This window comes from Bipolaris oryzae (genome assembly GCF_000523455.1).
Source record: "Bipolaris oryzae ATCC 44560 unplaced genomic scaffold scaffold_6, whole genome shotgun sequence".
In the NCBI taxonomy this organism is placed as follows: Eukaryota; Fungi; Ascomycota; class Dothideomycetes; order Pleosporales; family Pleosporaceae; genus Bipolaris; species Bipolaris oryzae.
This window is the reverse complement of record NW_006911282.1, coordinates 149,111-170,524: the sequence shown is the minus strand read 5'-3', so window position 1 is coordinate 170,524 and position 21,414 is coordinate 149,111. Positions and strand designations below refer to the sequence as shown.

At 51.0% G+C, this 21,414-nt stretch overlaps 5 protein-coding genes across 5 annotated transcripts; 2 read left to right on the top strand and 3 right to left on the bottom strand.

The window, feature by feature from the left end:
* Positions 1-2,020: 2,020 nt before the first annotated feature.
* Positions 2,021-4,440, top strand: COCMIDRAFT_82179 (uncharacterized protein; the record flags this gene model as incomplete). Its single annotated transcript, XM_007685010.1, has 2 exons — positions 2,021-3,333; positions 3,381-4,440. 2 exons carry the CDS (start codon positions 2,021-2,023, stop codon positions 4,438-4,440), a joined length of 2,373 nt encoding a protein of 790 aa, XP_007683200.1.
* Positions 4,441-5,473: 1,033 nt separating this feature from the next.
* Positions 5,474-5,877, bottom strand: COCMIDRAFT_82336 (uncharacterized protein; the record flags this gene model as incomplete). Its single annotated transcript, XM_007685009.1, has 2 exons — positions 5,474-5,557; positions 5,611-5,877. The coding sequence occupies 2 exons, from the start codon at positions 5,875-5,877 to the stop codon at positions 5,474-5,476; spliced, it is 351 nt and encodes a 116-aa protein (XP_007683199.1).
* Positions 5,878-6,416: 539 nt separating this feature from the next.
* Positions 6,417-14,281, top strand: COCMIDRAFT_1026 (uncharacterized protein; the record flags this gene model as incomplete). Its single annotated transcript, XM_007684932.1, has 8 exons — positions 6,417-7,002; positions 7,050-7,747; positions 7,794-8,104; positions 8,150-10,826; positions 10,877-11,411; positions 11,462-11,945; positions 11,996-12,935; positions 12,986-14,281. 8 exons carry the CDS (start codon positions 6,417-6,419, stop codon positions 14,279-14,281), a joined length of 7,527 nt encoding a protein of 2,508 aa, XP_007683122.1.
* Positions 14,282-14,836: 555 nt separating this feature from the next.
* COCMIDRAFT_32396 (uncharacterized protein) lies at positions 14,837-18,247 on the bottom strand (the record flags this gene model as incomplete). Its single annotated transcript, XM_007684978.1, has 5 exons — positions 14,837-15,159; positions 15,265-15,470; positions 16,254-17,453; positions 17,500-18,180; positions 18,231-18,247. 5 exons carry the CDS (start codon positions 18,245-18,247, stop codon positions 14,837-14,839), a joined length of 2,427 nt encoding a protein of 808 aa, XP_007683168.1.
* Positions 18,248-18,878: 631 nt separating this feature from the next.
* COCMIDRAFT_32395 (uncharacterized protein) lies at positions 18,879-20,348 on the bottom strand (the record flags this gene model as incomplete). Its single annotated transcript, XM_007684977.1, has 6 exons — positions 18,879-19,169; positions 19,229-19,402; positions 19,458-19,829; positions 19,903-20,051; positions 20,110-20,154; positions 20,228-20,348. The coding sequence occupies 6 exons, from the start codon at positions 20,346-20,348 to the stop codon at positions 18,879-18,881; spliced, it is 1,152 nt and encodes a 383-aa protein (XP_007683167.1).
* Between the last annotated feature and the right edge of the window lie 1,066 nt (positions 20,349-21,414).

The window sequence follows — 21,414 nt, the reverse complement described above, 5'->3', positions numbered from 1 at the left end:
GCGAGTAATGAATTTGTGCGGCCTTTGGCTGTTAACGCCGTCGACGGCCCACGCGCTGTCATTGTTGTCGGCGGATTTTCACAACAAAGTTTCAAGGGTCTTGCAGGGAACATCGACGGGCGTTGCCCTGTTGCGGGGCTTCTCCAAAAAAGTAATCATGCGGCTCCTTTGGCAGCTCCCTCGTCACTGACGCTGCGACAACGACGGCTGTTTTTTCTTTCTTTTTCTTGACACCCTTTTCGGCCAAATTTGCTGTCGTGCCACTGACACTCAGGGCAAGGCGTTTCGAGGGAGCAAAACTACCCGACAGCTTATCAGATATGGGCTTGGCATTCAGGGATTTGCCGCCAGCGACGGCTATGTACTGTCTAAGGTGTCAAGCACGTAGCCACGTCTGTACCCAGGCCCAAGTCTGTAAGTAGCCAGAGACGACGGGTACCTGTCCGAAACCGCCTACTTCGGGAACCGAACAGCCCTCTAATCGTTTTGAAGCTTGTCTGCAATGGTAGTAGGTTGGCACATAGTCTCACAGCCCGCATAACGCGGCAGCTCGTAAGCGAGGCATCCAGCTGCAATCAGTTGCATCCAGCTGCAGTCTAACAGCCGGCGTGTGCCATCATGTACCAGCATTTCCCGGGTGGCTGACGTATATGTCGTCGGGGTTGGAAGTAGTCCTGCGACGGCTTTCTTCCCGAAACAGACTTAGGGAATAGGGAATCGGCCAGGAAGGGTATGGTTAATCGGATGGTCAAAACATCAGGCAATCGCCGATATGTATCTACTCAACCTGAAAAACCACTCATCCTGACCTTGGGCAAACTGTCGCTGATATGCTGTGGATGTTGAGCAAATGTTACAAAAGCAGTAATTCCATAAAAGTGGCAGATGAGATGTACACCGACGGGATGCATTGTGCGCACAGTGCACAGGGGCTGCCAACGCAACCATCACCGCACATCATCACTAACACCAAGCAGCATCCATACAAAACCCCTTCCGATCTCTACCCGCCAGTCTGTCACAATATCGTCAGAGGATACCACCGCATATATGTACATGAGTTGTTCTGCTATTATCCTGAGTCCATATACCTCTTTGTTTGAAAGAGAGTATAGTAGACAATGAGTAGTGATGAACTTGAGAACCCACCCAGTACACTAGTAACAGGGACAGGGTGGCGACGGCCTGCACTCGACTGACGCAGAATGCACCGGGAAAGACCGCAATATCCATCAAGAAAGCGACCGATGTGAAACAATGCAAAGACTGTACCATAGCACACCGTATCGCTTTGCAATGCCGTGTTGCACATGGGAGAGGCTGCTAAGTATGCAAAAGTCATGAAGCGCACGTCCAGAGTGCCACTATTCGCCACCCATGTACATGCATTTATGTATATATACATGTTCATCCGTCGCCACCACAGTGTATGTGCTATACATATATGTCGGCACAAAACCATCACACTCACCCGATAAAGTTGTGTACTCCGAGTAACCTCTGAAGTCTGCAAGCGTACAGTCTGTTGAGGCAGCAGTGCGCATATGGCATGCCCCCCCATGTACTTGTTGGGCCTGGAACAGAGTAATCGTAGTGATTTCAAGCAAGCAGGCGTAAACGTGCCATTGTGTATATGTGCAGCGAAAATAAGATATTGGCGATTGCTACAGCATTTGGAAGAGAGGCTGGCAAAGGCATGTCTTCTCAGTTTCGCGACCTTGTCGAGTGATGCAGGCACAGGGTTGGGTGTTCGTGCTAACCGGCCGGTTTGGGACTAGTGGCGTCTCAGACTTCCAAGTTCCAAACCTGCCCGATGCGCCCTCTCTCCACACACACAGCCCCAACATCACGACACGATACACGCCAAAAACCACACCACACTCGCTATCCGCACACATCGATCGCTTTCTAGCGCGCCATTACCACCAGAATTTCACGGAGAGAAGGTTAAATCGCTGTTTGGGAGATCCGGCAGGGGGGTCAGAGCCTCTGTGGCTCTCAGGGACGACCGTTCAGCGCCATGGATAGACGCAACAGCGACGATAACGAGCCATCGCGGCGCTCGAGCGAACCCGATGTTTTCGATGATGATAACGAAATCGATCCGAGCGAAGATGACTTCATGCCCTCAGTTTCGGACGGCTTTCGGCCAGCCAACGCTAGCGAGACGTGGCACAGCGACCGCCAGGACCACGACCGGATAGCTACACCGCAGCGACAGACGTCCACGTCAAAACACAACAGCACAGATTTGCGGAGGACGGCTACGCGGAACAGCACCGCAAAGGTACACGATCCCATGACGCAAGATGGCCGATCGCCGCTCAACAGGGGACCTAGCCAACGGTCACCCCTGGGACATACACATCGCGACTCTGTGAGCTCTACGGCGTCTTTCGCGACAACAAGCAACTCAGAAAATCCTTTTGAGACAGGGCCCAGCCACCCCTATGGCATGTATCCGCAGCTATCCATGGCGCGGCCATTGAGTGTGGCGACGAGCTCGACAGAGCGACAGCCGCATCGATCCATGTCGTTACAACGGCCCACTCATCCGTATGCCATGTACTCGCAGAGCGGAATTGTCGATGAGGAACCACCAGAAGAACCCACACGGCCATCTGCGCCCCCGGTACAATCGTCTATTCCCGTTGGATTCCCAGGCCTAAACAATGGCTACCATCGAGTGCTTGGGCCCGATGGCGAGGAGCAGGACATCATTGGACCAGACGGTCACACAGAGCAGCTTCCTCCGTACTCAAGATATCCAGAAGAAGGTCCAACCAAAGCATCCTTGGCCGCCGAGGCAAGCGCGTCGCGTGTAGTCCCTGCACCCGCCCAAGTCGATCCAGATGACCCTTTCAATTCTCCGCCGTCCCCCGTGTCACCACTGGGTTCAACATCCTTCTCTACATCCTTCTCTACATCCTCCCTCTCAACTGCTACTACTCCTGCAGCTCCTATCTTGCCTTCCGTCACACCCGCCCGTCTGCCGCCTCAAAGACCAGAAACTCAAACCGGCAATGTGGCAGCCACTACTTCCACTACCCCATCAAGCAACCACACTATACCAGCTGAACCTTCAGACTCTTCGTCTGCGTCATTGTTGGCGAATGAAAATCAGTTTTCAGAGAAATCGGAGCTGGCTGACGAGAAGACCCCTTGGCGGAAGAGGAAGTTATGGGGCAAAGTTCCAATGGGCCTTGCCCTCGGAATCCTAACAACTATCATAGTCCTTGCCGTCGCCCTTGGAGCTGTAATCGGTACCTTTGCTACGAAGAAACAAATCACTGACGAGAACGATGAGGGAAATCGTCACCCACATGAGGAAGCGTAAGTCATTAGCTATCTGACAACCCCCACTCACTGACTTTGAGTAGCCAACCGCAGGTCACTGGTCAAAACGGATCCCTTTTTGACGCTGTCCCTATCTCGGCCCCCTCTGGCATGGCCTCAATACCTACAGGGCCTTTCGCCCTTCCTATGGGCATGCCGCAAGAGAGCACTCCCGGATGCTTAACTCAAGCAAATCAATATTCTGCATGGTCGTGCAAGATGACTTTTGCTCCCCTCGTTATAACAGTTAACGAAACTACCGTCAATGGTGATACCGTACAGGTAGCATCCATGGGCGCTGGTCCTTCTGTACCAAAAGGAACTATCCTCTATGGCCTCCAAACCCCCACGCTAGACAAGAAGCCACTTAGCCTCGTGCTTGACCTGGATTTCAAGGCGTATGGCCCGGCTTACCATTTTTCTGCTCGGTATGACAAACTGGTCATCCTGCCACCAGAGCAACTCAACCTTGGGTCAGCACTCACGACACGACAAGAAGTAAAGTATAGGCAACGATTCGAGGTGAAGCCTGGTGACTATCCCTGGTATTGTTACTGGAATGACACATATATCGAGGGTTATATCTACGTACAGGACAACTCGACGGCAGCCTCGTTTACGTCTTTTCCTACTCAATGGCCTACTCCCACTCCATCCACCCTGGAAACCGTCTCCATTGAGGCTTTGACCGTTACAGCAACAACAACAGACACTATTTCAGTGGACATTGTAGAGACTGCCAAGCCAACTACATCTGCTTCTGCTCGTGCCAGTCGACGAGATACGCCCCCCGATGATCCTCCACCGCGTATGCCACCATACCCGCGTACTGTCAAGATTGAGGAGCGTCGCCTCGCCAACTCGCCACAACCGTACTGTCAACAGATGGTTTTGCTGGACAACGGAGAGATTACGACAGCACCAGGTCCAAACGACAGTCCAATCAGAATATGGTTGCAAGAGGCAGATCCGAGCTACGAAGAGTTCCTTGCTGCTCAGCCCAGCAATGGCCCGTCAAACAAGGGCAAACGTCAAAGCCCTCCTGAAATGCAGAGACGTGCCGACCCACCAGACGCCTGCCACTGCCAGTGGATGTTTAGTTGAGCAATGTGCGCCTGGTATAAGATTTCTCATTTTTTATCTATCTCTGGAGCGAGGGCTGCATTTTGGACTACGACTCCTTTGTTTTCTTTTCTTTTCCACGCAAGCACTGGGTACATTTTATGTTGTGGTGTTTATGGCGCTTTCCCACTCGGCTGCTTACGAGTTTTCACGCATATCCGGCAGATACCTGTTCTCATTTTTTTAGTCATATTGTTGCATGCTATGCTCATAGCCTTGTCTCTGTATCTTTGATAGGATGGAAAGGGGATCCTATCGGTCTATATCGACGTACAATGTTCCTTCACTAGCTTGTACATATTGCGGTGGTTGGATCCGGAACCGCGAATTATAGTTGTCGCGTGAGTTCATGCTGAAGAAGTAGTAGATAGAATAACCTGGAATACCATTGACAATCATATCAGTCTACGTACTTATCGCAGATTTATTAGTGACTCCCCTCCCTGTGATCAAACCGGGCATTGACTATCCGTTTGCAGTCTCATTTTCCAGGAGGCGAGGGTCGTTCTTGCATAATCACGATCCGCCAGCCTGCGGCGTGTTGTATGTGTGCAACCGAACGAGGACTCATAGCTCAACAGCGTAGCGTCTGGATTTCGACAACCAGCCCATATTTAATCTCACTTCGATGAAGGAGAACCAGTCTTCCAACGCACACTCTCTCGTCCTTGCGTAAACCCAAACCGCCAATCCTTTTTCAGCTGGCCGCTTAGCTATTCTCATCGCTTACCATTATACATAATCTGGGAGCGCAACCGCTTTAGTGTGTGCTACAACACATAATTCTTGCAAAAAAAACGCCCTGTCTCTCTCCTTCTCTACGGCAATGAATTACTGAAAGAATTCAAAGTGGGCCAAACTTTTTGCGATGATTTCACGATATTCTACGATCATGATCGTGTATCCCAGAAACCAAGGTGAACGTGGCTGCGATGTAGCATGATGTGCAGGCAGCAATGTTGCACCTCCAGGTCCGACTGGGCATATGCACCCCAATGCGTTTTGAGGAAGAGGCTTATACGAGCGTGCCGTCTGGCTCGCCAGGTAGTCGTTTAACACGCCTCTGTTCCCAGTCCTCGAGATCTTTCGCTTGCAACCGCTGCAAATCTGTCAGCTCGGGCCATTGAAATCCTATATCAGCATTGTACGTACGTAGTACTCATCGCGCATGTTGACCTTCCTCCGCTCCCCTCTGAGGCCCATTGCTTGCTCTTGTGTGATCTGTTGGTTTTTGCGGTCGTATCGTTCGTATCGCAGTGCCGTGGCGGGTGTCAGCATGAAAGACCCTGCCACCATGGTAGTGAGAAACGGCAGGCCAAAGAGTAGGAATGGGTGCTTCTGAAGCGATTTGCGGTATCGCGCTGCAAGCGAGTTGGGCAGCGTGGCGCTGAAAGACTTGGATGTGAAGGGGCCTGGCATGGTTCGAATTTGTCAAGGCTAGGCCCGGGCGGGCAGACAGGCAGTTTAGCAATATGGGTACAAGGTGATTTGGCGTGTTCTCGGATCGGGGGTCGGGCCTGCAAGTTCTGTCTGAAGATGGATGATGTAGTGCAGTTGCGGAACATCGCTCTTTCCCGAGACAGGACTTGGCGGCGTCCCGTGACTACGTGAATTGTCCAACACGCGCCTCACGTAATCCCACCCACGCCCCCCTTTGGTATGCATTGCTCTTTTGCCATACGCCATCACTCACGACAGTAAAGCGACAACAGCCACAAAATCAGGTCAAATCAAGCACGGCAGACCAGACAATATTGCCACTCCCAGGCAACCATTGGCAGCAACGTTCAACCACGAGTCTTTCAGCATCCAATCATACACCACTTTACTCGTCAACGATAGTGTCCGAGAGTGCACGAATTTTCTAATAGTATTCTGAGTGTAGATGGTCTTGAAGGAGCCTCGGTCTTCCCTTCTACTTTCCCAAGTCATGCTACACCGGTAAAGTGGCGTCCATCATGGCCCGCAAAGGCGGGGGCTCGACTCAACGTATGGCTCCGCCGCCTATAACAAGTGGGCATTCAAATGGCATCCCTCCGCCGTCGACTATTGCTGCGCAGATTGTTCACAATGCCTCAAATGTCAACGCGCAACGCGATGAAGCTACCAAAGTCACGTTTGGTGAGTTGGTCAAAGAGTTCTTACAGCACCCAAACACGGATGAGCCTGACCCTCAGCTGGTTGCACTCATATGTGTGATTGCCGAAGCAGGGCTTGAGGGCCTTTTCAAAGATGACCCATTTGCTCAAGATCAACAAAGACAGCAGGGGATTGACAGCATTGCGGCACTCATGTTTATCTTGCAGCAGAAACCGCATCTGCTTGTGAGCATCAAACAGGGTGACGACGAGAGCATTGCTGGTCCTCCGCTCATCCTCTGGCTGTACCCTAAGCTGCTTGGTTTGTTGACACATACGACACTGCAACCTGTACACAAGCATGTCCAGCAGCTTTTGCATCTTTGTCTCAATGCATTGACTCAGACTTCTACATTATGGCGTCCAGCGGCAACGGTGCTGCAGCTCTACAGATCTTGCGTACAATGTAAGTGATTTCCATTAACTCGGCACATTTTTTGTAACCATTTCCAGGTATCCTTTCGGAAGTTGGGGCCTTGGACAACCCGGACTCACCCCCAGCGTCGTCTTTCAGTCTAGTTCTACCACCATCAAGCGCTGTCAACAGCTTCTGGCCAGAAAGCCAGCAGTTCGTTGCATTACCTCATGATCTGCAGCGGGCTATCTCGTCTCATCACGGAGCTATTCACATAGGCTTTTGCCTCTTACTTGCCCTGGTAGATACTATACACTCGCAAAGCAAGCCACTTTCAACCTCGGTTACCCTGGAGCATCACTTGCCTTGGATCGTGGACAGCGTGCAGGTTTTGTGGCGGCATTACAGACGTTGGACGGTATCTTCGGAGAGGCGCGCAATCTATGATGAGATTCTGCTCGTATACATGCAGTTGCTGGAGTCATTATTCATCTCTTCGGTTACGCCTAGAGATCGGGCGCCAGCTTCGTCGAAGATCGCTCAAGCGCTCACCAGCAGTCTTGTAGAACTCCTCCATAGCCCGTCTGCTACGCAGACATCAGAAGTTATTCAGATCCGAATAGCATCCATATTCACTCGCCTGCGCAGCATTCTTGGCTATCAATCAATTGACAACTCGACCCCGCGACGACGACAAGATGTAGCCCGACATGTTGTCCAGAACGAAATTGAGCATGCTGTGAACAGGCTGTTTCAAGATGAAGAATGTTTCGTAAAACTCCATAGAGACTTGCAGGTATGCAGTCCTCCCTGTAGTGCGTTCTTTGACTGACGAAACCAAGCTGGCATTTTGTCTTTGGGCCTCACCAGGTATACAGTCTATGCAAGTTGCAGAGCTACGAAAAGAGCTTTGTGAGAATGAATTTGGCAGTTTCTCTGATGTTCAACTTTCCGAGGAATCAATGTCCGCTGTCAAGGCATTCCGAGCCTTAAACCTGGGTGACGGAGATAGACCAGCCAAGCGGCGGAAAAGGTTGCCAGAATCTTCAGAAGATATCAACCAGGATACTCTTGAGCGAATCAGGGTAATTTTGAATGGTAGCATAGAGGAATCCCCGACGATCTGCTTGTCTAATCCGCAGGAAGTTATTGAGTAAGCTAACCTAATTCACTCCTTACACGACGCTTACCTGTATAGGGCGAGATACTTTTCCCTGCCGGATGACGAGCAGGAGAATGAGAGTGCACAGAAAGAAATTATCACAGCATTAACAAGAGTTGCTTGCGCTGGTTCGCGATCTCTGGAATTGCCACGGCTCACGTCGCATTCATTGGATTCCCTTAATTGTACCTTGTGTGATATCAATAACCAGCAAGAACGAAGTGAAAACTCTTATTGGAACCTCCAGGATCGCTCCGAGAACTGGAAAGATGCCATTGAGACCATGCTTGCAATCGTCAGGGAAGAAAAATTTCAAGCATCGTCACGATCAAAAATCCTCATGGCTGTGGCTATTGGCCGTTTATACAACCATATCTCAGATGCTGAATATTTAGCTCTTGAGTATTGCGGGCTAGGACAATGGTTACTTGCAAGTATGAGCAGATCCCTGCGAGAGCTGAAAATTGCAGCTGCGAACTCCCTTATGGTTTTTCTTCGCAACGACATTTCGAGAAGTACCCGCGAAAAGAACCGGAGGTATACTATAGAGTTTCTCGATGCACTCGCAAAGAGAGATTTTCTGTCCGACCAGGAGACGCTAATCATGGCTTATGGTCGAATTGCTCAAACATGCGGCGAACTGGAGCTTCCAATCATACTGCATCATCTCGTCGAGTACCTTGGTCACCCGAACGCACTAGTGTGTGGTATGGCTTACCGTGAGCTCGAGTCAATTGCCAAAGGACTTTCCATGGATACAACGCAGTTGTTGCGCCCATACTGGAAAGTTATCGGATTTTCCGTTATCAAGGATATTGTCAACAAACCCCAGAAGGCACAGCAATTGGCAGATCTAACTGAACAAAGCGTTCGCCAACTTCTTGTGCAAACTCAATCGGACACACTACCTCATCTTGTGTTGAGTAAAAGGAGAGATATCATTGAGAAGATTGCTCAAGCACGAAAGGCCGCCGTTATCGACGTATTGACGTATCCAAGAGTCAATCTTGCTAAGATCTTAGCTTTGCTTCTATCACAACCTGTGCCTGATGTTGAACGCACTGCAATGGAAACACTGGCTGCTGTTGAACCCGCTATTCGTGACGGCAGCAATAACAGACTGGAGTCCTGGGTTGCGCTGGACATAACGGGCATTGCTATTGAAATACTCTTGTTAGCAGCTGATCAAGAAGGAGTCAGAAAGAAGCCGTTTTACAACGGGTTTACCACACTCGCAACGCTTGCACCGGATACCAAATCAGGCCCGCGAAAGTCTACGTCGAAATCAAAGAACCTTGATGCCTTCTGCGAAACACATATTCTCGGCATCATAGCATATTTCTCCAATGTGATCGAAACACCAAACTCTCCTGGAAAGACTGTGCCGTATACCATGCCGGAGCGGAGGAGGTGTATAGCTGCCATTGGCGATCTCATCAATCTCGCTCTCTACAGTGTGAACGGGGCTTTACCTCAGATCCGCGCTTGCCTCCAGTCAGCTATGGCAGATCCCCATCTTTGCGATGATACGTTCAGTGTCTGGTCAGATTTCCTATCAGCTCTCGATGCAGACGAGACAATGCTAATCATCGATCAAACTTTTGCGCTGATCGTCCAGCATTGGAATATTTTCTCGGAAGAGACACATGCCAAGGCTCACAAAACCATCGAAAACATTATTGCACAGCACAACTCACAACTCCGAGCAAGAGTTGAGTATCTCCCTTCCCTGGGAAGCATTCCGATGTTGTCCAAAATAGAAGGAGAGCTAGTCAGATTTAAGGACATGGTAGAGACAATCAAGGTCTTTCATGCCTTCAGCAATCGGTGCAAAGATCAGAATTCTGTCGTAGTGCGTCAAGCACTTAGAGAGCTTGTGCCCTTCTTGGAAGAAAACCAGGAAGAGCTGCATCAGTCGGTAGTCGGCCAAAAGCCACTTCCTGTGTTGGCAGCCTTGACTAGATCTCTCCTTGATGCTAGCGTTCGATTTTCCGAAGACCATTCTGATATCACCATACTATGTGCACAGTGTCTCGGAATCATCGGTGGTCTTGATCCATATCGAGTAGAGACGGTTCGAGAGAAAAAGCGCGTATTGATGCTGTCGAATTTCTCACGTAGAGACGAAGACATTGACTTCGTAGCATTGCTTCTTGAGCAGGTCCTCGTCAAGGTTTTCTTGTCTACAACGAACGCAAAAGCACAAGGATGGATTGCCTATGTTATGCAGGAGATGCTAAAGCACTGTGGTTTCAGTGCTCTTCGCGGAGCAAAGCCTCGGTCATCTCAAGGCAGCACGGAGGCACAACGCTGGAATAATATTCCAGAAGCTGTGAGAACCGTATTGACACCTTTCCTGGATTCAAAATACTCTGTCAATATGAATCCCGCTTTGCAATACGAGGGCGCAAAATACCCCATCTTTCATCAAGGACTTAGTCATACAACCTGGCTTCAGACTTTTGTTTATGACTTGCTGCGAAAAGGGCAAGGCGTCAATGTCGAGATGGTCTTCCCAGTTTTAGCCCGAATAATCAGGGGTTACGACCTCTCAATCGCAACGTTCATTCTTCCATTCGCGGCTCTGAACGTTGTCGTGTCTGATAACGAAGAGAACATGGCCAACGTTGGGCGAGAACTTCTTCAGGTATTGCAAGCCGATCTGTCCAAAATGGAGCAGCATGAGGCATCTACTACAAAGCAATGTAGCGAGGTAAGAAGATCTGAGATCATAACCCGGAAGCGATTATTGAATTTTTGCAGAACGTATTCCAGACGCTTGACTACTTTTCATTGTGGTTACAGGAAAAGCGGAAATCCTTGTCAGATGCCAGAGTCATGGCTGGCAAGACAGGTCGCGGTGTTCACGAGAACGAAGAGATGAACGCAATAAAGCAGGTCAGTCGTGTAGAAGGCATACTTCAACTCATTCCTGCAGAGATCATATCTCAGAGAGCTGTTGAATGCGGTTCGTATGCTCGAGCTTTGTTCCACTGGGAGCAGTACTATCGCCAACAACGGGACGTAAAGGCGGAATCAAACCAGCCCTTTTTAGAGAAGGACGAACTTTTGCAACACCTGCAGATGATCTATGCCCATATTGATGAACCGGACAGCATAGAGGGAATATCGGCTCACCTCAAGGTACTCAATCCGGAACAGCAGATAATTGAAGATCGTAAAGCTGGTCGATGGACTGCGGCTCAGAGCTGGTATGAGATTGCACTTGCTGAGAGACCGAACGACGCCGAAACCCAAATCAATCTTTTGACGTGTCTGAAGGAATCTGGCCAATACGGTATGGGTGTATACGAATCTCACAAAAGAATTAGCTAATACCTAGACCAGATGCGATTCTCAATTATGTTGATAGCTTCTACGCCAACAACTCATTTTCAGCCAAGACGTTGCCTTTTGCCGCTGAGGCAGCTTGGTCAGCTGGGAAATGGGAACAACTCGAGCGCCTCCTTAGCAATTCCCATTCCACGGATTCCAATTCTTTCATGGACTTCAACGTAGGTATAGGTCAAGCACTCTTAGCACTTCGTCATGACAAGGTTGCCGAATTTCAACGTCTCATTGCACAGCTCCGAGAACTTGTAGCAAAGAGCTTAACAGTATCAACAACGGCTTCTGTCCAAGCATCACATGAGCATTTGGTCAAGCTTCATGCGCTGTACGAATTAGAGGCTGTAAGTGGTACGGGTACGGTAACAGTAGACCGTGAAGTGATTCTAGAGAATCTTGATCGACGCCTGGACATTATCGGAGCTTACACCTCAGACAAGCAATACCTATTAGGTATTCGTCGTGCAGCGATGAAACTGTCTCGGTAAGTGCAGCACTTGAACAGCATTGAATACTAATACTGACTGATATTAGGATTCAGTTCAACAAACTCGACATTGCATCTGCGTGGCTCACGACGGGAAGACTTGCTCGCAAGGGCGACTTCATGACGACTGCATTCAACTCCGTACTCCATGCCGAACGACTAGGAGACAATGCATCAAAAATTGAGTACTCCAAGCTGTTATGGAAAGAAGGCCATCACCGCAAAGCTATTCAAAACCTGCGTGGTGCAATCGATAGTAATGTGTTTCAGCATGACGAGACTGTGCCTATTAACGTTTCGGTGACCACTTCTGGCCGAGGAGAAGAGCACCCAATGAACAAGGTCAAGTGCCACGCTCAACTGTTGCTCGCGAAATGGCTTGATCGTGCTGGTCAGACACAAGCGGTTTCTCTCAAAGAAGAGTACGTGACTGGTGTCACAACCTATCCCCGGTGGGACAAAGGTCACTACTATCTAGGGAGATGGTACCTTAAGCTATTGGAGTCCGAGAAACAGCAGTCAGTAGCGAAGCAAAGCCCAGAATATCTATCTGGAAGCTTGACTAAGCTCGTCATTGAGAATTTTGTTCGATCAACGGTCTACGGAACAAAGTACTACTATCAAACTCTGCCCAAGATACTCACGCTGTGGCTGGACATGGGCATGGAAGTCATGAATAACGTCCCACGCGCCGCAAAGGATAAAGAATTTCATGAACATCGGCTGGGCTATCTCGACCATATCAACAAGTATCTGAAGCGCTATGCAGGAGAGCGAATGCCCGCTTTCGCATGGTACACCGCCTTCCCGCAGATCATCACACGCATCAGCCATCCCAATAAGACTGTCTGGGATGCTCTCCAGATGATCATCATTCGAGTTGCTTCATCATACCCTCAGCAATCGCTATGGGCTTTATTGGCTGTCCTCCATTCAACCCAGGACGACCGCCGAATCCGTGGCTCTGGAGTGCTGCAAAAACTACGCGTAAGTTCCCAAGCTGGTCAAGGCGAAAAGACTCGCTAACAAAAAATAAGGATACATCAAAGCGCAAGGGAACGTCTGTTGATCTTAAGAATCTCATCATTCAGGGCCAGCGACTTACTGATGCGTTGCTGGCGGCTTGCGATGCCCCAATTGAATCGCGAGTTGCACGTGTGAGCCTAGCAAGGGATCTTGGATTCAGCCACAAGCTTGCTCCTACTCAACTAGTGGTTCCAATTGAGACCAACCTTCTCCCAAATTTACCAGTAGGTAATGATAGCCAAGCCATTCGTCGTCACAACCCATTCCCTGTAGACCCCATCACGATCCAGTCGTTCGATGACGACGTGCTGGTCTTGTCATCACTTCAGCGCCCACGAAAGCTGAACGTCCGTGGATCCGATGGACGCTCTTACGGACTGCTCTGCAAACCAAAAGACGATTTACGCAAAGATCAGCGTCTAATGGAGTTCAATGCTATGATCAACCGGGCTCTACAAAAGGACATTGAATCCAGCAAGCGTCGCCTGTACATCAAGACATACGCAGTCACTCCACTCAATGAAGAGTGCGGAACAATCGAATGGGTTGAGGGCCTCAAGCCAATGCGCGACATCATTATGCGTTTCTATCGCCAGCGCAACATCTCTATTGATTACAACGAGATCCGCATGCTACTCAACGAAGCCTCGTCATCGCCATCCAAGATCCCCATCTTCACCGAGCGCATCCTCGGCAAGTTCAAACCCGTGCTGCACGAATGGTTCGTCGAAACCTTTCCCGAACCAGAAGCATGGTTTGCCGCACGCCTGCGCTACACTCGATCCTGCGCAGTGATGAGCATCGTAGGCCACGTCCTGGGTCTGGGTGATCGTCACGGCGAAAACGTGCTCCTGGAACAAGGCGACGGTGGTACCTTCCACGTAGACTTCAACTGTCTCTTCGACAAAGGTCTTACATTCGAGAAACCCGAACTCGTTCCCTTCCGCCTGACGCACAACATGGTGGATGCCATGGGCCCGCAAGGCGTCGAAGGCCCGTTTCGCAAAGCAGCAGAGCTCACGTATAAGCTTCTTCGCCAGCATGAAGATACGCTCATCACGATATTGGAGACGTTTGTGCACGATCCTACGGCCGACTTTCTGGGTGGGAAGCGCAGGAAGAAGATTGCGGGTGTGCCGGATACGCCGCAGGAAGTTTTGGACATTACGAGGACAAAAGTGAATGGGTATTTGAAGGGTGAGAGTGTACCGCTGAGCGTGGAGGGCTATGTCGAGGCGCTTATTGCCATGGCGAGGGATCCACAGAACCTGGCGGCCATGTACATTGGATGGTGTGCCTTCTTTTAAGCTAGAGAGGGCGACCTTTTTTCTCTCTCTACGATGCCAGGATTATGCTTTGGAGTGTGTGGGTATGCTTGAAGGACGCGTGACAAATGGTGTTGTGTGGAATACATCATCGAACTGTATGTAGGCTTCTTTTTTTTGGTGTACCATGCATGCAGTTTGTGTATTAGTGGTTAGCGGCTTTAAATGGAAATAAAATGTGCATATACAAGATTGGCATTACAATACGTAATGTAAAAGGTAGGTTACTCCCATTCTCTCAAAACGCCAGAACAAAGAAGTGCTAAGGAAAGTGATGATACCCAAAAGAATCGCTCAAGCGAGTTGCCTACCATGCATGGTGGTGGTGCCATATATCATCATGCAAACTTTCTGCAGTCGTCTTTCGTAGCCTCAGTACAAGCGCTAATGTGCCAGCCGTCTTGCATAGCCAGTCACCGCTTCTTACCCCCGCACGTCTTCAATATCGCATTGATCCTCCTCCCCCTTCTCCACCAAAACCATCTCTTCGATTCAAACTCGCAGATACATGCATGACCTCTCTTCCACCTCCCCTCTTTAACAGCACTTGCCACCCATGCCTGCATTGCCACCGTCCTGCCCGCCGACATCCACCTTTGGCGTGGCAGTCTGGTCTGTCCTTGCAGTATCGATCAACCGCTTCTTGATATCGCCGGCCAAGCTGTAAAAGGCCTTGTCAACGTTGATGTTGCTCTTTGCAGAGACCTCGAGGAAAGGGATTCCGAGCTCGTCAGCGAGAGCCTGGCCTTGTTCTGTCGAGACGGCGCGCTTCTCTTCCCAATCGCACTTGTTACCAATGAGAATCTTGTTGACACCCTCGGTGGCGTGTTGTTCAACGTTGGCGAACCATGTGCGAATGTCTGGTGATAAAATGTTAGTGACGTCTTCTATTTTCTTTTGTTGCTTCTCTCCAGAGCCTCTCGGGGGACACGATCAAGCTCTTGGAGGTGATGGGACAGACGTACTGGTGAAGCTCCTCTCGTCGGTAACGTCGTAGACTAACAGAATGCCCATGGCACCCCTGTAGTAGGCCGTGGTAATGGTCCGGAAACGCTCTTGACCTGCCGTATCCCATATCTGGAGCTTTACGCGCTTGCCGTCAAGCTCAATCGTGCGGATCTTGAAGTCGATGCCGATGGTGGTGATGAACGAGGGAGTGAACGAGTCTTCGCTGAAGCGCAGCAGACAGCACGACTTGCCTACGCCTGAGTCGCCTATGAGGAGGAGTTTGATCTACAAGGACAGAGGGACTTGTGTTAGAGAGTGGGTCCTGTATACAGGCGGTGGAGGGGTGTTCAGGGCCTAGCAGCGAGTGTGGGGGATGCTAGGGCCGCGAGGGCAAATAAACATGGGGAGAGAGAGAAGAGGAGCTTACAAGAAAGTCATAATTTCTGGAGCCAGCCATGTTGGTAGAGTGCGGCCGTGTGCGTTATCGTGCGCGAGAGTGGGTTGCGGCGTTGGCACCCGCTGTTTGGGGAGTGAGATGGGGAAGCTGGCTTTGGCTGGCGGTCGCAAGAGAGACTAGGCTGGCAATGTACCCGAGTTCGTATCTGAGTGTTGCTACAGGCACAAGGTAGGCTGGGGAAGGGTTGGCGGTGGGTTTTGGTTACCAGCAGGCAGCGAGTAAACGGCGTTGGAGGGAAGCCTTCCCACGGTGCCAACGTTGGAGTTTAGCGCCAATAGTCCGCACGGGCTCACCAAACCTTCGTCACTGTCACCTGCAACAAGCGACAAGAGGCGACTTGGTGGCAACTGCGCCTACAGTCTGGCCTGACCCGGCGTCATCGTCACCATCACTCGACATTTGAGACATGGCGGCTTGTCATGTTTGGGGTATACAGTACATGTTTTGCATTGTAGTCGACAAGTCCGCTATTCATGGGTACACCAATGCTGCGTCATCCCCGTTACGGAAGACCGCCTTGCTCAAACAACCCATTTTGAGTAGGCCCACCTTATGCGCTCAACTACCTTCTGTTGTCGCTGCAGCCCGCTTCTAACGTCCACAATCTCGTCTATCTCGACCAGCAAGTCCTGGAACATGCGTCGGGGCAGGGTGCCACTTGCAGCTTGTCGGAGGAGATGGACTTCGCAGAGGAGTAAACCGTGGTCTTTGTACGATATTTCGCCGTCTGCTGTCGGAACCGCTCCAGTAAGGATGCGGTCAATGTTACGCAGAATGAGTATCATACGGCCCTGCCTCGCCCACTGCTGCACTCCTTTGCGACTGTTGAAGACGCCCCGAAGCCAGCGATAGACGCCAATGCTTACCAGTACACCTGGTGTCAAACCAATGAAGCCAAAAAGTAGCTCCTGACTCTTGAGAATGCTGTCAATGCCACTCATCGCGACCTCGACATCAACCTTGGTCTTTTGAACCTGAATAAGTAACGCGCTGGCTAGATTGCCGACTATGGCACCTCTGACAGGATTTTGGATGTCTTTCTCGTAGGACTTGAGAACTGTTGTTAGATCGCCCTCGCGCACCTTTGCCCTGATGTCAGCTATCTGAGACTCGTTCAATGCCGGGCCCTCAGAATTCTTGACTGCAAAATCTACAACCATGCGCTCCAGACTGGCACGATCCGATTCCAGACTGCGTTTGCTCATGATGGAGACCTCGCTTTCCTCGTTGTGGCGAATAGTGCCGATGATTCTCTTGGTGGGCTCAATTACCCAATTCGCCCAAAAGTCGATGACGGTTTGCCCCAGCTCACGGATCCAAGTTAGCAGCTCTTCCCTTCGATTTACAACGATACGCAAGATGGTGGTCGAAGATACTAGCAGTAGGGTTGCAGGGAGCCAATAACGTATCAAAAGGGAAGGACGACCATTGGCCTTAGCGACTGCGTTGAAGTTGGCAGTATAGGTAGGTAAGGCAGTTTTGAGCAGGTGCTGGAGACGTTCTGCAACTTCTGCTGGCTTCAAGGTAGTTGCAGCCCGTTCACCAGAAGGCTCATGTAGCAAATAGAACTGGTCGTCTTGAGTGATGCTGGTAACCGAGTCGTCGAACTTGTCAACAGAAAGCTCTGCAGCATTCACGCTCTGAATCACAGCATCCATGAGGGCAATGTTCTTGGACATGACACTCTTCCACCTTTGTCCGCTTTGAGCGCCGAGCAGGGTAGGCGTGTGTGTGCCATCGTCATGCACGCTGGCAAATGTCAGCAGATGTCAATGTGACTAGACGGTTGCCGTACTTCTCGTTACCCAGACCTTCGCCGAGTAACACACCGAGTGCATTGGCATTGACCATTCGTATCTTCCTTAGAGCTGCACGCTTTTTCCTGCCCTCGTTTCTCACAAGTGCCAGCGGGCTTACTACTCTTCGCTGGATATTTGCAATGCTGCGCTCCTGCACGGTATCCTTGACTAGGCCGTAAAATTGGCTCCAACCATCAGCTAATTGAGGGCCTCTTGAGCGTATATCGTGGTATATCTCCTGCGACCATTTCCACAGCCGAACGGGCGATGTCTGCACAGAGTACAGTCCGGCAAAGCTATAGGTAGAGAGGATGTCGTCCCAGTACCAGAGATCATTCTCGAGAGGAATTGTCTGCTCCAATATGGTGTTCAGAACCTGTCCGTAGGCCTGCGTTGTCGCCTTGCTAACGAGTAGCCATTCCAATTCATGTTCATAGCTTGCATCCTCGATTGTGGTAGAGATATGTGCTCGCTGCAAGGTTTCGGATATTCTGGCCGCTGGGACCAGACTGTGCTTGGAAGAAGCGGTTGTGGAGAGCGACTTGATGAGGTTTTGCAAATGAGCAATGCGGCTTGTCTTTGCTGGGTCATGGGCCTCCTCGGCGGTAATAGAGAAGGTCCTAGTGCTCGACGACAGCTGCAGCCGATCGAGCTGGCTGTCTATCCGGCGCACCTGGCTAATTGAACGTCAGCTGTGACTGTGCGGTGCTCCAATTGATCGACTTACTCAACCACAAAAGACATGGCTACCAGCGCGTTGACATGTTTGTGGGGGTGGTTGCGGCAGGCTTATTTTGGGGCGAGGGGATCTGAACCAGGATGGGGCGCGCCTTCCCGTCCAAGATGACGCGTGCTACCACCACCGCTTCCCTTGAACTTTGCAACTTTAGTTTCTACATCAATCACTCAATTTGTAATCATTTTTAAGATGTGTGCGTGGAGCTTTGAAAGTACGTAACACCAAAATTCTAGAGGCAACATGACATGAGAGAAGTAAGGAGTGCTGCCCAAGAATTGCGCAACACCAGACTGGCCATGGCGTGATTTCTTTGAGTTGTCAAGATTGGTCATCAAATGCACGCGATAGTGTACCAGTTCTGGCCAGAAACATTCTTATTTTATCCTCTAAGTACGTAAGTCATATCACATTAAGGTTGATGTCCTTCGCCAACCCCTGGGAGTTGTGCGTTTCGTAAGACGGTGGACGGGCCCTTGAATTGACGCCTGGACAATTTGGTGCCGAACTAACAAAGAATCGGAAACCTAGCCCTGTCCCGAGAACCAGTCTGCGGGCTTCGGAAGATTAATGTCAAGCTGCCCCGTTCTCCTGACAATCTTCCTAGCTGCTAGGATGGGGCGAGGAGAGCCGCAACGTTTAGCCCACGACGCGAGCACCCATTCGGACCGAGGGCTGATCTGCAATCTCATCCATATCCATGGGATGTATCGCGCCGGTCGCTTCTTGGTCTGACAAGCGAGCGCTCATGGGTTCTAGCACTGGACTGGGTGAACGGGAGATGTCGAATTGTGGCACAGTCAACCTGATACCGTTTTGTTGGGCCTCGGGGGCTAGCAAGGTACCCTCGTCAAGTAGCGAGTCGCGCTTTCTGGGGAGCTTCTGACGCATCCCTAGCTCCTTTCCGACCCTTTCAATACTCTTGAAGTACTATGACAAGCATGTCAGACGGCATGATGACTTGAATGCAAATGACCCATGCAACTTACCTTGACAGTCTTTACCTGAAGTTCCAGGGTGGCGTCTTCGTCGACGACAATCAAGGGATGCGGGTGCATCTGCAGACTGGACAGAGTCCACATGTGATTGACACCCCCCTCGATGCATCGCTGGAGGGCGGGAGCCTTGTGTGCACCAGTGATGATGATGACAACCTCGCGGGCCTATATTTATTGGTGAGAGGGTGAAGGGGCGGCTATTGTGATGTGTGCAACTTACGTCAAGCACAGTTTGGACACCAACCGTCAGGGCCATCTTGGGCACTTGGTCCAAGTCATTGCCAAAGAACCTCGAATTTGCAAGTATAGTCTCATAGGCAAGAGTCTTGACACGAGTGCGAGACTTGAGGCTGGAGCCTGGTTCGTTGAAGGCAATGTGACCATCGGGACCAATGCCGCCAAGGAACAGCTCGATGCCGCCGACACGGCTGATCTTGTCTTCGTAGCTTTGGCATTCGGCCTCGAGGTCAGGGGCATTTCCGTTGAGGATGTTGATGTTGTCTGGTTTCACATCGACGTGGGAGAAGAAGTGCTTGTACATGAAGCTGTGATAGCTTTCTGGATGGTCGCGGGGAATGCCAACATACTCATCCTAATTGGGTCACTGTTACTATGGCTTGGCTCGAGGCGAGGCTGCTGTGCAACATTGGGAGTAGAACTCGTACCATGTTGAACGTGACTACATTGCGAAACGAGACCTGGCCCGCCTTGTGGCGCTGGACCAGGTGTTTGTAGATGAGAATGGGGCTGCTGCCGGTGGGCAGGCCCAGGACAAAGGGTCTGTCGGGGGTGGGGTTGAAGGCATTGATGCGCTCTGGTGTTGATGTGTGAGCGGGTTAGGGAAGGTGCATTTGGGGGCGTGAGCAACGGACCAATAATGTAATCTGCAATGTACTGGGACGCAGCCCGGGCGTCGTCTCTGATGATTAGGCGCCTAGGTGGTATAAGCCGGGTTGCATTCGTATTGCGTCGAGGGGCAATAGGGCTTACATGGTAGATCTGTATGTATAGTGTGTATAGTATGTGAGTAGGCAGAGTGGGTAGGTGTGTATTTGCCTGTGATGATTGCGGGTGGGATGTGCAATGGGGGAGTGGACATGATTTCTATCATAGCAGTACAAAGTTTCACGTCATAACCTTGTCAAAGTATCATTGCAAATTTGTTCACGATGCGCGGATTGATTGTCAAGGGTTGGGAGCGGCCGAGGTTGCCTGATGCAGGCATGTGGGTGAAGGACGGACGGCTACTAGTCAACGTCGCGATGCAAGGCAGGCGTAGAGTTGCAGATCGAGAGACCGAACAAAGACCGGTTGCAACGGTGTGCAATGTTACGGGAGCATGCGTTATCTCTAGCCGATGCCGCTCGTGACGTTGGTGATGGTGATGATGATGATTGTGATGATAGCGACGGTGGATGCAGATGCAGATACCAACAGATAGCAGTGGACACCTAGGTCGCGTGCCGTTGGGGTAGCGAGTAGCGGGCAGCGAAGATGAAGATGCTATCCCAATGGGGGGCCAGCAGATGGTCGTGTTACATTGCTGGAGCACGTATGGCCCATGCAGTACCGACTCACGTGTAGGAAACATGTTCGCATGCGTCTGTGTGTGTGTAAGTATGCTGGGTAGGATGGGTGCGGGGTGGCGGGGTTGCCAGAGCGTTGCAGCCAGGTAGTAGCAGGTAGTAGTCATGGTGGTGGATAGTGTGGCCGTTGCAGTTTGCTCCCCCATGTGCCGCGTCCCGATACAGCGTAGCGCAGGCATAGGAGTGGATGGATGCGCCTGTGCCCTCCGATAAGCCCAGAGCGCAAGGCTCCAAGGCTCCTCGCCTCCAACGCCCCGCTTGGGCCGGCCAAGGGCCCACCGAGACCCTCGATATGCCCGATCCGAGAACCACGACTGCAGACTGGGCAATGCGCTAGGACGTGGATACGAGTCGCGTCTGCCGGCCTGCCCAGTGCGTGTCTGTCTGTTCTATCTTCGTCTGTATCCGTCTGCCAGTCTATCGGCTTCCCTGCCAGCCTGCCAGCCTGCATGCATGCGTTGCTAAGTAATGTTGCTGGCCCAGTCGCCGTTCCAGTCACCCAGTCTCCGGCCAGCTGCACATCCTGGCATCTCGCATTCTAGCATCCTGGCATCCTGGCATCCTGGCATCCTGGGCAGCCTTCACTTGGCC